The sequence below is a fragment of the Micromys minutus genome (assembly GCF_963924665.1).
Source record: "Micromys minutus genome assembly, chromosome: 16".
NCBI lineage: Eukaryota > Metazoa > Chordata > Mammalia > Rodentia > Muridae > Micromys > Micromys minutus.
In genome coordinates this window covers 55,270,558-55,287,865 of record NC_137985.1, presented here as the reverse complement: position 1 = coordinate 55,287,865, position 17,308 = coordinate 55,270,558, and the positions used below count along the sequence as shown (strand labels likewise).

Sequence of the window (17,308 nt, the reverse complement as noted above, 5' to 3'; positions counted from 1 at the left end):
AGGGAAGAAAAAAAAGAGAAAGAAAAAGAAAGAAATTGAAGGAGTGCTATTTTAAAAATTGTCTAAATGTTAAAGATTCTCATATATCTTACCAAAGCTAATTTGACTTTGCTAATGTATGTAAAGCTTCATATAATAATATTTTATATAAACTTATATAATTACAGAAAGCACTGTCACTATTGTATTAATTTATAAAAGATAATGCAGTGATAGCAAAACTTGTAGCTAGAAGAATTTGACTTTGTGCCTCTTTTGATCTAACAATTATTTAACTAGCTTAATAGTTAGTCCCTAAGCCTGAAGCTTGACACATGCCAGCATTTGGTAATCTTGATGTTGTACGGTACAGTTCAGTGTTGCCTGAAGAATGCCAGTGTTTTCTGTCCTCTGCCCCCCTCTTCCCTTCTCTGCCTTCATGACCCTGACTCTGACCCTCACCCTGACCCTAACCCTAACAACGTTAACCCTGACCCTGACCCCAATCCCGACCCTAACACCCCAATCCTAACCTTAACTTCTAACTTTAACTCCTAATCCTAACTCCCCAACTCTAACCTTAACCCCTAACCTTAACTCCTAACCCCTTACCCCTACCCCTAACCCTGAATCCAAACTTTAACTCTGACCCTAACCCTTAACCCTGAACCCTGAACCTGACCTTTACTCTAAACCTGATTGGCACCTTAACACTAACTACTGGCCCTGGCGTAGGTTTCCATGTGCCCTCAGCTTGCTGTCCCACCAGGTCCCTACATCATGTGTTCCTAGGGCAGGTCCCCGTAGTGTTCCCATGTCCACTCCTCTAGTCTGGGTTCTAAGTCTGGGCTCACCCAGGCTTTGAGCAAGTGGTGGCAGCAATAGCAGCAGGAGCAGTATCAATGGTGCAGAAACCCTCGCCGGGGCATCTGCATCGCAGTGCTGGGACAGCGTGGGCAGGTCAGTCTCTCAGTCTGCTGAGCTCGATAAGGAGGGGCCAGAGAGAGGCCTCTACAGACAACAGGGAAGGTAGTACTGAAGAAGGGGCATCTTTAGAGCTGAACATCCTGGAAGGCCCTCCTGTAGGCCTTGAATCATTAACCACCCCTAATTTGCATGTTCTGGACTCCAGAGAGGTCAATTTGGTGTCCTGAATTGCTATCATTTTAAATTCATCTTGACAGGTGTTTAATTCTTTATCACAACCCTTGGTCTGAGAGTGATATGCCAAAAAATGGCTATTCTGCTACATGCAAAAAGTGCAGTATCTCTCTGTATGATCTGTCAATTAACTCTGAGTCTGGCCCACCAGTCACTTTAGGAATGGTCCTAGGAGTGACAGGCCTATGATTCCTTCCACTGAAAAGGCATTTTCTAGGCTCCTTAAAGAGTTCAGCAGAGGGCAGCTGTCAGCTGTGATCCTGAGATGTGGAGTACGGTCTGAGCATGGAAAGTTCTGAGACTGAACACACTTGAGGATATTTGTGAAGAAGAGCATGCATGCAGGGTGAGCCTAAGGATGCGCCGATGGCAGGTACATCCCAGGTCAGCTATGATGTGGCTCAACACATCTATGGACCACAATGCATGTCACCATTTCAAAGGATTGGCAGGGATCTGATACATCCCTCCAACTTAAGAAGGATGAATGTGGTATTTGTGTGTACATTTAAGTGAACACTCATTACACTCGCTAGGAAAGTTTTCAACTGCACAATGACATTTGTAGTCCCCTTTTCTTAACTAGAATTTTTTAAAAAAATATGTGTGTATCTGTGTGTGATGTCTATGAGAATGTATGCTTATGTGCATGTGTGTTTCCTACATACTTACTGAATGGGAAAGAGGTTGCAGGAGTTCTTTGATGCACCTGCCTCTACCTCCTGAGCGCTGAGACTAAAGACAAGAGACACCATGTCCAGCTGAGGCTTTAGTGTTTTCCTTGGGCCCATCTTCTTTCTACTCTCAAAATTTACTGTTACCTATCCTGGCAGGAAATAAACCTCTTGGGCCAGGAAGACTGAGGAAACTCTAGTCAGTTGGTTCCAGATAGAATATATCATGAGGCTGAGGGGTGGCTCAGTGGTTACTAGTGCATATCGCTCTTGGTTTTCGATGCTCATGCTGGATGGCTCACAGCTACTGGAAAAATCCAGTTTCAGGGGATCAGAAGTGCTCTGACCTCTGTGCAAACCAGCATACAAAAATCTTTAAAGTTAAAAGAGAGAGAGCAACATGTCTGGAAAATAGTTTATTAATTCATTACAGGGACAGATGCATGATCAATGCCTTAGTGTAACACTAAAGAATATCATATTTGTAAAGAGAAAGCAAGATGCTGGAAAGTGCAATTAATAAACCAGCACAGAGGCAGTGCAGGAAGTGAGTGAGCACGTAAGTGTCGAGTGCTCCTGTCATGCTTCCACAAAAGAGAGATTCTTAAATGAGACGCAAAAAGAACTTAAGGCATCCATGGTAAGCAACAGAGGGATTAATACCCTGTAAAAGGCCAACAGACTCTTTCCTAGTAAAACCTGCTGCTACAAAGTCACAAGTCTACCACTCCCCAGTTGCTCAGAACCAAAATCGTATATAATGCTAGTGAGTACTGGCTACTTTCTTATCAACTGTGAATTATAGACAGATACCAGATTTATTACTTATTTTCTTTTGAGAAACAAATTTCCACCCAGCCTAATGGGTTATTGTCTCATTTGCAGCTATTTAATTTAAACCAGAACCTCAATGCTTGTTAAACAAGAACATGAGGAATGACTATGTGGTGTGATGCTAAGAGCCTACTGTTTAAACAGTTATTTCATTCAAGGCAAGGGAGGAAAAATCTAACAAGGAAAACAAAACAAGGCTTTTGACCTTCAGAGCATTGAAGAAACAAACAGACGGTACTGGCCATGGCCACTCTGAACGCTATAGACAACCAAGTGACAATCCTGTCTTTAATGAGATATGAAACCAGCATTAATAATCTTTAGTGTTATCATAGGCTGGCTGAAGAGGGGAGGGAGGAGGAGGAAATGTAGGTGGGGTTGAATATGAGTGACACACAAAGCGTAAATGCACATGCTTTCAGGAGCTGCAACTCTGCTGACAGACATTTTTTTTAAAGGAGAGATAAAGCAGTTATTTCTAATCTGGCCCAGAAGCCAGAGTTAATGCTTGATGTGCCAGCCAGTTAAAACAGAAAGCAAAAGAGCACAGATCCCACATTTGACAATCCTGGAACATGGCTGAGGTGAAAAATCAAAGAGATGATATGGCTTTTGTGACTCAGGAAATACCAGTCAGGCTTGGCCCTGTGTGGTAAGATGATTTTAGGATTCAGTGTAAAGAAAGATAAAGCAAAATGAACCAGCCACCCTTTTCCTGTGCATTTGGAGGAAACTCTATGCCACCCTGAATCCAGTTAGGTTCCAAGCTCCAGGGTCAGCTGAGCCACTGCAGCTCTAGTAACTCCCCTTTCCTCACCCCTTCAGCTTCAGCCAGGACTGCATGTCAAAAGCACAACCCACTTCTCTGTGCAGATGGGCAGCAGTCATTTTATTCAGTTTCTGGTTTCAGTCCCTACTCCTTCTGAAGGCTTCCCTGGTATGGCCTGGATTCATCGGTTCCATAGAAAACCTTCCCATCTCAATACCAAGGAGACAGCAGCCAGGGAAGCTACAAAGTCTTTTCCAGATCTACCTGGAGTGGGTCATCTGCCCAGGAAGGTGGTTGGCAGGGGAGCTGTGGGGGCCCAGGGGTCACACTATGGTCTGAAGCAGACATGAGGTAGTCATGTTGTTAGGGAAGGGTGCATAGGTTGAACTCAGGAACAAAAAACACATGGCACAAAGACAAGCATGGGAAACAGAAATGAAAACCGCAGTGATGAAATAAGGGGCATCATGGGAAAGAGAAGGACACCAGGATAAGGGAGCAAGATGACATGAGACAGATCACCAGAACAATGAAGGGGCAAAGAGGGACAGGGGAGAAAGATTTCCCAAACCAGGCACTTCCCAGACTACAAAATTAGGTACAGAGCTGCTCAAAGGAGAGGGGAGCTAAGCTGGGTTCACCCAGCCATCTGGACCTTAGGAGGCCAGGGGTATGTATGACAGCCATGCTCTTGCAGGCTGCTGTGTTGTAGGCCTGCGGCATTGACTGGCACTCGGCTCAGCACAGCTGACAGAAGAGGGACTGGCACTGTCTTTGTAGACACAGCACTGGAGACACTCTCAGAGTGTAATAAAAGGCTAGGTGACAAGGCTAAAGCTCAAAGAGCTGGTACTGATAATTGTTACACCATCCATGGAGGGCCAATTAGACCCCAGTGACTGCTACATAAGGAGAGGTTTCCCAGTTCAACCAGCACACATGTGACTTCACACATGTCTATCACATGGAGCTGTGTCTCAAGTCTCTCTTGTATCACATATGTGATGCAGAAGGTAGGGGAAAGAGTAAAGTTCTCCCCCACCCCAACCTAAGGATCCTAAGAGGTTCCAAAGGGCTTATTGATATCTCTCATACACACGTGTGGCCATGTATGTCATGTCCCTGAGCCATATCAGCCTTCTGCTCAGGGAATCTGAGCAGAGGAGACAGGGGCCCTGGGAAGACTTGGGCTGACTGCTAGAGGACACAGGGCTTTGGGCTGGCAGCTTTTCCCAGGGGCCTCCTCTACAGCAGTGCTGGGCTGGAGGTCTGAGCAGGAGCAGGAGGCACTGGCCACTTCTGGCAAGCAAGTGAGCTTCTCTGGCCCAGTGGTTTCTGGTTGGTACCCTTCCAGCTCTCTGCCCAGCCAGTCTGCTCCTTGAGACAGATCCACAACCCCAGAGGTGGAATGCAAAGTCTCTACAGGCAGGGGTTCCTCAGGCTCCAGGTCTTGGAGGTGGAGGTCCAGACAACCTTTGGAAGCACCGAAGTCAGAGTGGACAATGACCTCAGCCTCCACCTGATTCCTGCATGCTGGGGATGGCTTCTTTCTCCCATTGCTCTGACAGAGTGGAGAACAAAAGGCTAGGTGAACATCACTGAGAATGGTCTTCAGAAAAATGATCAGACATATGTAGGGTGGGGAGATGCTGATTCCCCATTAGACAATACAAGCAGTATTCCACCTAAGAAGATACTCAGCCTCTGGCAGAGGCAAGAAATACAGAATGACATATGTTTGCCCTCACTCAGGCTATAAGAAAGTACTAGACATGGGACCTTCATAAAGAGCAGGAGGCACTGATCATATCTGAGGGGTTAGGGCCACCTTCAGATAGTCTGTAAGTCTACTATGAGCCATTAGGTCCAGGTAAAGAATGGACTGCTCCAAACTGGCTTCCTGACACCCACTCCCCTTTGGAAGCTACAAGGTCTTCCAAATACATTTCTGTCCCTGGAAATTCATAGGGCCTTTCCCTCCTGCTTCCCCCTTCCTCTCACAACATTGACTAACCTTTATGGCATCATACACTAGAGCCTGCAGCAGCAGCGTCTGCCCAGTTCCGGCTGGAGGCAGCAGAGCACGTGTTAGAGCTGGCCTTGAACCACTACCCTGGGACAGCTCACAGCCTGCCCAGGAGTCTGCCCAGTTCGGCCCCCCAGACTGAGCCCAGGAGATCTGCAAAAAAGAAAGAAGATAGTATGCTTGTGCAGGGTCCAGACCTGTGGACCCCTGTTATCTCCAGATAGGTTCCATGCTAATGCCTCTCCTCCAGGCAGGGGTAAGAACAGAGGTAGGGAGAATAGGAAGGGCAGAGTCATAACCCTAACAACACTTGATGTACAAAATCTGAAGCTCCCAAACTTGGTGGACTCTTTCTTATTGCAAAGAAAAGTAGAGAGACGGGAAGACTGACTGTCCACTTAGGCAGGGTGTGCCACCAGAGGATCTGACCTACAGGGTCTCACCTTATCCTGGGGTCAGCCCTACTTGGCCACAGCAAAAGCGACCAGCTTTCCTCCATACTAGGTTAGTGAGGAGAGGTATGGGTGCTCTAGCAAATACAACTCTGGGGCCCTCCCAGATAGAGTGGACAGGCTTTCTCTAGATGGCTCAGGGCCTGGTGTGCACCTTACCATCACAAGTTGTGCTCCCTGGTTTTGATTTGGAAATGGGTCCATGTGAGCTTCTGACCTACTGAGACTCCAGTCTCACCTTTCTCTTGGAATGGCCTCGGCAGTCTGAAATGCTGCCACCCATAAGACTGTGCACTTCAGCCTTGTCTTCCACATCTGAAGGCGGTGGGGACCAGTCGTGGGGATGGGGATGCACAAGGGACTCCAACTCATGAGCAGTGGGGACACTGGGGGGCCCGAGCCGAGCTCTTGAATAGAGTGCTGGGTTCCCAGGGGTGGCTGTGGAGGACAGTCCAGGGAGGGCTTCCCTGTGAGCAACAGGAACAAAGCTATGGGTCAGACAAAAGTGGATTTGGTTTCCTGGTGTGGTGTGACCAACCAGAAAGGAAGGAACACAGTTCATCTAGTCTGACCCCTCAAATGGTACCCTTCCTTGTATGGCAATGTAGAGCTTTCCCATCCAAGCTTCCAGTAGGAAGCTATGAGGAAAGCCCACAGGTAGCTCAGCCTGCTCTTACTAGAGAGGGGTGGCTGGGGCTACATTCTCATTAGAACAACACCCCAATCCTTCATCTCAAAATCCTAATACATAATCAACTTGTTTTTTGTGCTACTGAGGATGGAGGCCTCACATGGGGGCAAATGTAGCACTGAGCTCCACTCCCTCTCCATAGCTCTAACTAGATTGGGACTTCAGAGGCAGCAGGGAAACACACACTCCTTTGTCCTGCAGCCCTTCCTGGTAACTCGCTTAGTCTCAGTGGTTCCCTGGTTCACCTGTGGGAGCTTCGTCGTAGGCCGGCACACATGCAGGCCAGGAGACAAAGAAGGCCCAGGCAGACGCCCACGATGATGCCTGTGACAGAGTGCACATCCAAGGAGTCTGATGGAGAGAACAGTGCAATTCAAAGACAGTATGGCACAGTGCTCATAAACAAGAGGTGAGGGCTTCTGTGGAACACTGCTAACCTTAGTCTCCCCTTTGGGATCCTCCCACTCGCTCTCTCGCCCCCCCCCCATTAGTTAGTAGTTAGTTAGTTTTGAGACAGGGTTTCTCTTATAACCTTGGCTGTCCTAGAACTCACTCTGTAGACCAGGCTGGCCTCAAACTCAGAGATCTGCCTGCCTCTGCCTCTGCCTCCCAAGTGCTGGGGTCAAAGGTATGTGCCACCACACCGGGCTTAGAAGCTCACTCCCTTCTGATTGGAATATAGAAAGCCACAAGACCTTACTAGGCCTCATATTGAGTCCACCACGGTCTTCTCTGCTATATGCCACATGCCTCTTTTCACAAAACTGGACTCTGTAGAATCAGTTTTTCAGTGAAGTAGTCTTCCACCTGGCAACAAGGACCTTCATGGTGTATATGTGTATAATCTAGATGGGCTCTAGGTGTAGTGTGTATGCACACATGTCTGTGATGTCTGTATATGTTCTGTGGGGAGGTACACAAGGGCATGTATGTGCGTTGTGGAGGTCCACATCACAAGACCTTCTCAAATTACTCTCAGCCCTAGAGACCTCCTGTCTCTGCTTCCTCAGCAAGGACTGCAGCATAAGCAGCCACATCCAACTTTTACATGGATGCTGGGCATTTGAACTCAGGTCCCCATGCTCCATGGTCCTATGTGTGGTTAATGCCCCATTGGCCCATCTTCTTTTTCTTCTTTTGGCCCATCTGCATATCTTCAATAATTTTTAATAAGAGGCTCAGGTTCTCATTTTATATCTTAATTGAACCCTGTGAGTGTCTATCCAGTCTGCTGTCTACTTCTTTTTCACAGAACTCAGGAGCTTACCAATCCTCCAAGGAAAGCAAGATCCCTAGGAAACCAACTCTGATATTCTCTGACTTTCACATATACACTGTGCCAAACACACACACACACACACACACACACACACACACACACAGAGAGAGAGAGAGAGAGAGAGAGAGAGAGAGAGAGAGAGAATAAAATAATAAAATACCCCTCAAAGCAATGACAGTCCCTCTACTAAGCTGCCACTGCTCCCCCATCCCTCACTCCCAAAGCTCCAAAGTAAAAGAAATGTAATTTCCAGAAGGCAGGGCCTTGGGAGCCAATCCAGGGGTCTTTGGACCTCAGGTTTCCCCAAAGGCCTCCTCCCTCCTGCCTGGTACCTGAGAATGTCTCCTGTAGAGTAATCACATCTTGCAAACGGGAAAAGGGCCCAGGCCCCACCTCTGTACGAGCTCCCATCTTGAAGAAATACCGAGTGTCACTCTCTAGACCATGTACCTCTGCACTGAAGATATTTCCTGTAGTGGGAAGTGGGCAATAGGGTGGCAGGTAGGCCAAAGCACCACAGATAAGCCAATTAAACAGTAGCTTCAGCCCCCAATCTCAGAAACCTTCAGAGCAAAAGGGCAAAGAGGTGGGCATTTTTACCCTCTGTGGTGAGCAGTGTCCACTGGTGTTCGGGCTGGGTATGGTTGTTGCTATAGAGAATTAGATACTCCACAATCTCACCATTGGGCTCCGTGGGGGGACACCAGTGTAACCGAACAGTGGATGGTGTCAAGGGGCTCAGACGCAGATCAGAAGGAGGTGTTGAAGGCCCTGCAGTGCAGGGGAGAGGGTGAACACAACCTCAACTAAGGGTTAGAGGATGAGGGTACAACCTCCTCTTCTTCATTGGACCCAGCAAATGGTGACACATGTGGGAAAAGGGCAGTGGCTACTCACGGTCAGGCAGGGTGGAGCGTTCTACAACGGAGCCAAAAGGCCCATCCATATCCACACCGTGGGACTGTATTGCAAACTCGTACTTGGTAAATGGTTTCAGTCCGCCAATGAGGATGTCTTCTCCAGAGCTTCCAGAAGGGATAGGTCTAGTGTCCTCAGATAGGCCTCAAGCCAGGCAGAACCCCAGACATAAGCCCCTGCCTCCAGCCAGGCCCCACCCTGGAGGGAGCTGCTCCTTGGGGCCGCTAACGGCCCCTCCCACACATAGCCAGGCAAACCACAGAGAGATCCTACATATGCTATTCCGTGTCTAATCTCCAAAGCAGATCCTTCTCTCCTCTGGGATACCTTTCTGAATTAACTTCAGTTATTCTGCACCTGAGGGACCAATCGCTTCTGAAATGTCTATCCTCAGTTTAGTTTATCTCTCTGTTGGCTTTCACAAGACATCTTCTCAATCCCACCAGCAGCTCCTTAAGCTATCTTCTCCATGATGGTCAGGCAGGGTCCCAGCCAATGGATGGGCACCTCTAATCTGGCATCACACTCTCACTGAAGGGTGACCACACACTCTGTCATCAGGGAATGGGACCACAAAACTCTCTCTTATTGTTACTCTCAGTCAGCAGTCATGAAAGAGACATCTGTGTAAATCCTGGTATGCCCTTGCCACAGCTGAGCCCACTAGTTTACCATTCCAGCTGCCATCCCCCTGCTGATACCTGGTATAGTAGGTGACCAGGGAGGCATTCCTGAGCCCCCAGGGGCCGAAGCGCACAGTGTAGTTGACAATCTTGACTGTGGTAAAGTCTGGTTTCTTCCACCGAAGCCAAATGGAGGTGGAGCTGTTTGACTCTGCGTGGACATGGGCAGGAGGCAGTGGTGGTCCCCTCTGGATAGGCAGGTCTAGAGGGGAAAATCCAAGTGCGGAGAGAGTGGGTGGATGTTCATAGTCTCAATAGGTTTCATTTGGCCTTTCCCCTCTTATCTTTGAGGCAGGATCTCATCATGTAGTAGCCCAGGCTGGCCTGTAACTCTTCATCCTCTTGCCTCTGATTCTCCAGTGCAGGGTTACATCTGTGTGATATCATAGCTGGTGCCAAGTCTCTCTTGATCCTGTGAGTTGGGTGGCATTATTCCTGCTGCAACCGAACCTCCCCAAAACTAAGGTGATCTTAGCTAAGATCACACATAGAGTGACTGTGACACATCCCATTGCTCATGAGAATGTGACAGAAAAAGCATGCTGTGACTCTGAAGCCAGGCTCTTGGTTGAAACTCTATCTCTGCCGCTTACTAGCTTTGTGGCCTTAGAGAAGTTGTGTGGTCTCTCTGTGCTTCCATTTTCTATTCTTATACGGACCTGACGGCAGCACCTACATCTTGAGGTTCTATTTTTTTCATTTGTTTATTTAAAATTCTTAATCACTGGTTACTTCTCAATCATACATGTATTTGTTGTGTGGAGGGAAGGGAGTGAGTGTGCTGCTATGTGCATGTGGGGGTCAGAGGACAATTTGGGGGAGCCCAGAAACAAAGCTCAGGTCAGATAGCCTGTACCACGCACCTTTACCTGCTGAACCATCTCACTGGCTCCCTCATAAAGGCTCTTAGGAGGTTGAATTAGTTAATACTTACAAAGCAGGTAGAAAGCTGTCTGGGACAGTGGATACTATTTGGTGATAACAAATGTTTATTAGCATAGAATAAACCCCAAGAGAGTAGATGCCTTATTCATTTTGCTCATTACTAATTTTCCAGAACAGAGCTGTCATGTGGTAGATACTTAGTAAAATACTTGCTGAATGAAAATATGAACTAAATGGAATGAGAACCCAGGTCTCTTGGCTTCTGACTGTCAGGATGGATCGTCAAGGTGACAAACTACTGTGTTGTGTTACCCTGCTTAAGATTTATGGGATAGGGCTGAAGAGCTAGCTCAGAGGTTGAGAGCACTGACTGCTCTTCCAGAGGTCCTGAGTTCAATTTCCAGAAGCCACAGGGTGGTTCACAACCATCTGTAATGGGACCCGATGCCCTCTTCTGGTGTGTCTAAAGACAGCGACAGTGTATGGGATAATCTGATGGATCGTGTGGTATAGGTGGATGTGATCTAAAAAAAAAAAAAAAAAAAAAAAAAAAAAAAAAAAAAAAACCCAAAACTGTCTAAAGGTTAAAATTAGAGCCAGGAATCACGCATCAGACATGGAGTTTCTCTTTCCAAACTCTCCCCATTTACTCTGCTCAACTTGAGAATGAGGGGCGTGTCTAGGGCAGGAGGACTCCTGCCCAGGAGGGTAGGCTGGGTAGCTGTGGCATTCATACTGTCTGCTGGCTGGTAAAGGAAAAGGAAAAAGGGACTCTGAGACCCCTCCTGTCTCCTCCTCACCTGGTGTGGGTGCCTTCTCCGTCTTGCCCTTCCATACAGCAGCATAGCCATCCTCGTGTTTGTTGAAAGCTACTAGCTTCACCTCGTACAGCCTGCCAGGGACTGGGGAAAGCCATGGGGTCATCTTCCTCCACTCAGCTTGCCCATGACCCTCCCAAGCCCAGCTTTACTCACCTAACTGGGTTAGTTCATACTGCTTCACTTTCTTCTTCAGCCGCACTGGCCCGACGTCCCAAGCCTGATCTCCACGGCCCCCTGCGGGGCGGTCACCATCTGCCTCCTCCTCTGTTCCCACCTCTCGCCAGTAGAGTTTGTATCCAGAGATCTGGGTGGGGTGAGGGGGCGGCTGCCATGACACCACCAGGGACTCCATCTTTGCCCTCACCTTCAATTCTGCAGGGGCAAAGGGGACTGGGGGCAGAGGAAGATGATGGGGACAAGGGGAAGAGAATGAGGAGTGAAGTAGTCAGGGAGGTGAGCCGTGCAGGGCAGGAGTGGGGCACAGCTGTGCCCTGGGTTTTCCCTACTGCTCCACTCTGCCACCTCCCGGTGGGCTTGAGCTCCGCATGTTAGCTGTGCAGGCGCGACTGCCGGGCATGCACGAGAGACATCAGGGAGCGCCTCTGCGCAAGGCCGTGGACTCATTTTTTTTTTCACCATAAAAATTCTGGGGAGACAATGGGAATCAGATCCCCAGAAAAAAGAAGCAAGCCCCTTTATTAGCTGGGCCATCTTAGCAAACTTTGCATATTTTTACTTCATTCTTATAAGTCTATAATCCAGTTTTTAAAAAATCAATAGCTTGTCTAATGTCTAAATATGATAGCCGACTTTGTAGTCTTTTTTTTGGGGGGGGGGGTTTCTTTGGTTTTTTTGAGACAGGGTTTCTCTGTGTAACCTCGGCTCTCTTGGAACTTGCTCTGTAGACGAGGCTGTCTTTGAATTCGGAAATCAGCCTGCCTCTGCCTCTCGAGTGTTGGGATTAAAGGCATGAGTTTCCACTGCCACTCACCTGGAGACTTTGTGGCCATTTAACCACTGTCTTATTGGATCTCTTGGCAAAGCCAGCTATTTTTTTAAATGGATTTCTTCCTTTCTTTGAAACAGTTTTATGCCTCCTACTCTGGTCCCAAACTCACTGTGTAGGTGAGTCAGACCTGCAATTTCTGGTATGCTGGGGTTTATGCAATTCTGGGGGATTGAACCTAGCTAGGCAAGCACTCTGCCAAATGAGCCTTGGTCTCACCCCAAGGAGCTCCTACTCTGTGCCAACCACTTTGTGTATAATTACATTACTAATCCTGCTGCCACCCCTTGGTAGTAATGAAGCTTTAAAGATGTGAGTGGCTTGTAGAAGTCACAGAGTGAACAGGGATATATTTGAGAGCAGACCTTTCCTCCTATACCCAGGCCTCCCTGGTGCATCAAGTATGTGTGTGTAGGGGTGTGGGTGGGGCAACAACAGGTTTGTGCAGGGGGTCGACCCTGGTTCCAAGGCCAGAGATCACATGTACCCACTGTCCAGTCTGCCCATATAGTTCCATACCATGACTTTGGTTGTGCACACCAGGTGTCCTGTGCTGCATCCACTGAGAAGGGACTCCATAGCCGGCCCCAGTGCCAGCTAAAATCCGGACCCGGTACACCTTGTTTGGCTGAAGTGAGTTTAACGTAAGTTGTGTCTCATTTCCAGGCACCTCAGTGGAGAAAACCTGATCTTCTGGGACAAAAACGACAGGCTTCTGGGTGCCCTTCATTGGGAGACCATTGATCTCTAAATTTACCACACTGACTTTTCTATTTCAGGTTCCCAGGGTCCTTTGGGCACTAACTCCTCAGCATGGAGGCAGGCTTTATACTTCCAGGTTGACTCTGGGGCTTCTACCTATAGTTGTTGAAGTCCATTGGCCTTGGTTCAACATGGAAAGACCAAGGCAGGAACTTTTCTCCTCCCCTGTGAATCAAAAACAGCCAGTACACACCCCTTGTATAGGCTTGCTGACTAGCTAAGGGCACTAAGCAGTACCTGGCGTCAGGAGCTTTGACTGCTGTCTTGGGTCAGCCTCCTGCCTCACTCTTTAGCTTTACCCTAGCCCTCCCCACTTTTTTTTTCCTCACTCTCCATTTCTTTCCAAACCACATCACCTCCCCCAGACCAGCATCATCTCCCCAGTAGGATCTGCCCATGTTCCATGTGCTCTCCTACAGCCGCCCGCCTTTTCTATGGTGTTTAAACTAGAAGGTGAAGGTTTCTGGGGGCGGAGAGATGGCTCAATGGTTAGGAGTACTGACTACTCTTCCAGAAGTCCTGAGTTCAATCCCCAGAAACCACACCATGGCTCACAACCATCTGTAATGTAATCTGATGCCCTCTTCTGGCAAGCAGGTGTACATGCAGACAGAGCATTCATATACATAAAATAAGTAAATCTTAAAAACAAACAAACGCAAAACCCTAGAAGGGTTCAAAGGATGTAGGCTAGTTACTTGCTTCACAGAAGGACACAGAGGCCAAGACTCCCCTGATTCCCTGATCACTTCTTACCTGTGCTCAAGCTACTGACCTTCTTTGTCTTCCTTTTTCTCGACTGTCCCCAAACACTGTTTCTATGTGTGTCCATGAGTGTGAGTGTTCACATATGTGCAGGTACATGTGTGTGCACATGCATGTAGAGGTCAGAGGACAACCTCTGTTGTCATTTTTTGGTATTGTCCACCTTCTCTTCTGCACAGTGAGTTCTGGCCTAGAACTCACTGGCTTTAGCCCAGTGAGCTCAAGATGTCCTCCTGTCTCCACCTTCCCTACACTGGGATTACAAACAGGCACTACCACCATGCCAGGCCCTTTTGTCTTTTAACATGAAGTCTGAGATTGAACTCAGGCTTTTGGGCTTGCACAAATACTTACACATCAACCTATCTATCTAGTCTCCCAATGACCTTTTCCAGAGCTTTCCCATGCCCCCATTAGGCCACCTTCCCACTGACAACTCCCCCCATCTAGGGGAGGACCCCTATTCCCACTGACATCTCTGTACTGCCCCAGCTCCACTCACCTTCCTTCCCCAAACCGTACTCTATCTTGTACTTCACCACCTGTCCATTGCTCAGGCTCGAGGGCAGGGGCAGCCATGCCACCCTGATGTCCGAGGGGTTGGGGCTGGACAGGGTGAGCTGGGGTGCTGCGCTGGGGACTGAGACAGAAGGACATTGTTATGAGTTCCTCTCCACCGACAGGGAAACAAGGTCAGGAGTGGTCAGAGATTTGCCCAGGTCATACAGCAAGTCAGAAGTAGGCCCAGGCCCAGGATCAGAAGGAGGAAAGGGGACTTCTCAGGGGAGCCCTAAGCTGGAGGATGAGGAGACATCTTTTCTATCCCACAGCTAGTGGACAGTGTGGGCCAGAGCTTTCATATCCAATGGCTGGATAGTACATAAGCATTAGGAAGAAGGGCTGCATGATACAGGGAATCAAGATCTGGGCTCAAGTCCCAGATGTCCTGCTGAGCTTGGCAAGACATTTTCATTTTCTGAGCCTCAGTTTTCCCATTTTACACTGGAAAGAAGAACCTCTGCCCACTGCTTTATAGGGTACAACAGACATCACAAGGCAGGGAAGAAGGCCTTGGGCCACACTGTCCCTGGGTGGGAATGTCTCTAGGTTCCAGGTCACTACAGGTTCAAAGGTCCTACCATCATCCAGTGTATGCACCAGGGCTGGGCTGGAGGTTCGGCTGGCCCCTAGCTGGGAGTAGGCCACCACGTAGAATTCATAATCCGTGTTGGGTTCCAGGTCCCGAACCTGCAGCTCTGTGGTGTCATTGTTTACTGCAAACTGGTACTCCACATTGTCCACTCCTGAGGTGGTAGCACGGGGAACAAAGGGACTGTCACAGCCCACCCCATGTCTGGTCAGCTGAAGACTTTCTGGGGATCCTACTGGTCTATGTATAGCTACAACACCACAGACAATCTAGGGTAAAGGATATAAATGTCCCTGTCATCTAGTCTACCCATTGTATTTAATTCCAGAATAGGCCAGGAATTTCCCAGCGCTGTCTAATTGAAGTGGCCACTCCTGCAGTTAGCCGGGATGGACGACGGCTCCTTGAACCCTGTAAAAAGAAGGATTGTCTCCGGGAAGGAGTGTGTGTACACTCTATAATCTAATACTAGACTGAAGATCACTTCCCAGCAAGATTGCTCCCCATCCCTTCCCCTCATCTGCGGAGGTTACCACTAGGCAATTCTTTAATTATCCAACCCGTACTTGCCCTAACTGGGATCCCGTGGTCAAGAGTACACATACCCCTTGCCTTTTGGTAGTGAAGAGAAAAGCCAATGATTTGCTCGCTGTGCAACTCAGGCCGCTCCCAGGCCACCAACACAGCAGAACTGCTCAGAGGCGTGGCTGTGACCCGAGTCGGGGCGCTAGGCAGCCCCTCTCGAACTACCACTGCTAGGGGCGCTGCAGCGCAGGCGGTTCCCGCGCTGTTCTCCGCTACGCACTGGTAGTAGCCAGCGTCCTGCAAGCCGATCTGGGTGATGACCAAGCTGCCGCCACCGCTCTGCACCTTGACGCGCCCGTTGGGTCGCAATGGGGCCCCATCGTGCAGCCAGTGCAGCGTAGGCCGTGGCTCCCCGGACGCCCGGCACACGAAGCGCGCAGTGCTGGCTCGCGTCCGCGACAGAGCCTCGGGCGCCTGCGAGATGGCTGGGGCAGCTGGGGGCAGGAGGGAAACTGACTAGAGGACCTACTACCCCTCTTCAAGTGTCCCAACACCGCGCCCCCAGCCTCACTCTGAAGTCCTCTCCCATAGTCACCCGGGCCCAACTCTGGTCCACCCGCCTGCCCACTCGCCACGGGCCCCTCCCGGGCTAGTGTTCCTTTCTTCCAGCGCCCAGCAGATTTCCAGCTCTAGAGCTCTAGGCTGTAACTCTTCCCCATTGCTTCCTATATCCACCAATTACTCCAGCTTTCAGCAAACCTGGCCCCAGTTTTCTGTTGTATTGAGAAATCTCTTTTATAGCCCAGGTTGGCCTTGAATTTCTGATCTGCCCACCTCAGCACCACTCGAGCTGATTTGTTTGTTTGATTGACTGATTGATAAGTTTGTTTTGAGATAGGCTTTTCACTCTGTAGCTGGCCTCAACTCTAGCTCGGGCTGGCATCGAACTCACGCTTCTGCCACAGCTTTCCGAGTGCTACCACGTAGATTATGGCCCCTGGGCTTCACACCCCTCAGAGACCATCCCACTATCTCCTCCCATAAACCCACCACACTCCTGCTCGCCCATGCTCTCACTCCTCATGACGAAGCCAGGCTTTAAATACCTCTCTCCTCCATCCCTTTCTCAATTCGTCCCATCTACTACCCACCCCACCCCTCCAGCTACAGAATCCAGTCCTCCAACAACCACCATCAATCAGTAAATTCAAATTTCTTTCATGTCGTCCCCCTCACGTTTAGTCTTCTAGGATCGCCCCTTCTCCCTCTAACACACACCCGTCCTACAGCGCTAGTCCATACCAAGCACTCGGAGCTCAGCGGCCGCAGTGGCGAAGTCGCGGGTGCGGGGCTTGTTGGCTCGGCAGACATAGACTCCAGAGTGCCGAGGCTGTGCGCTGGTGATGAGTAGATTGGTCCGGCCCAGAACGATGACATCCGTGGAGATAGGCTTCCCATCTGGTAAAAGAGAAGGAGCAGGCTGAAGGGGGACGCTGGAACTGTCCCTCTACACCCTCTCCAACTACAAGAATTCCACCAAGCCACCCCTGACCCCCACTCAACCCCCGCAAAGCTGCACCACAGTGTCTGGCTTGAATCCCAGTTCCTTCTAACTCTGATCCCTAGATGGAAAGGTAGATAGGAGGTGGGTAAACAATAGCTAAATGGCCTCTGGTGGGCGGGACAGATATTTAATACAACCCCCCCCCACCCGCCTCTCTTCCTGCCCCTTCTCTCTAGATTTTTGAGGCAGGGTTTCTCTGAGTAGTCTTGGCTGCCCTGGAACTCACTCTGTAGACCAAGCTGGCCTCAAACTCAGAGATCCACCTGCTTCTGCCTCCTGAGTACTGGGATTAACGATGTGTGCCACCACCACTGGGCTTTAATACAACCTTCTTTAGACTTTATTACTGCATGAATGTGTGTAC

The 17,308-nt window shown here is 49.2% G+C and overlaps 1 protein-coding gene across 2 annotated transcripts in view; it reads right to left on the bottom strand.

Moving 5' to 3' along the window:
* Window positions 1-2,256: 2,256 nt before the first annotated feature.
* IGDCC4 (immunoglobulin superfamily DCC subclass member 4) overlaps window positions 2,257-17,308 on the bottom strand; it is a 32,849-nt gene continuing 17,797 nt past the window's right edge. Inside the window, exons 6-20 of one of the 2 annotated variants that reach the window (XM_080930777.1) lie at window positions 16,683-16,838; window positions 15,461-15,874; window positions 14,845-15,009; window positions 14,208-14,345; window positions 12,698-12,868; window positions 11,326-11,562; window positions 11,152-11,253; window positions 9,485-9,668; window positions 8,763-8,908; window positions 8,466-8,636; window positions 8,198-8,335; window positions 6,832-6,937; window positions 6,134-6,362; window positions 5,432-5,596; window positions 2,257-4,978 (exon numbers count right to left, since the gene is read on the bottom strand). In XM_080930777.1, the coding sequence (XP_080786903.1) occupies window positions 4,562-4,978; window positions 5,432-5,596; window positions 6,134-6,362; window positions 6,832-6,937; window positions 8,198-8,335; window positions 8,466-8,636; window positions 8,763-8,908; window positions 9,485-9,668; window positions 11,152-11,253; window positions 11,326-11,562; window positions 12,698-12,868; window positions 14,208-14,345; window positions 14,845-15,009; window positions 15,461-15,874; window positions 16,683-16,838 (2,939 nt within the window). In that variant the 3' untranslated portion in view covers window positions 2,257-4,561. The remainder of the gene's footprint in view (window positions 4,979-5,431; window positions 5,597-6,133; window positions 6,363-6,831; window positions 6,938-8,197; window positions 8,336-8,465; window positions 8,637-8,762; window positions 8,909-9,484; window positions 9,669-11,151; window positions 11,254-11,325; window positions 11,563-12,697; window positions 12,869-14,207; window positions 14,346-14,844; window positions 15,010-15,460; window positions 15,875-16,682; window positions 16,839-17,308) is intronic. The other variant, XM_080930778.1, reaches the window with a different exon arrangement.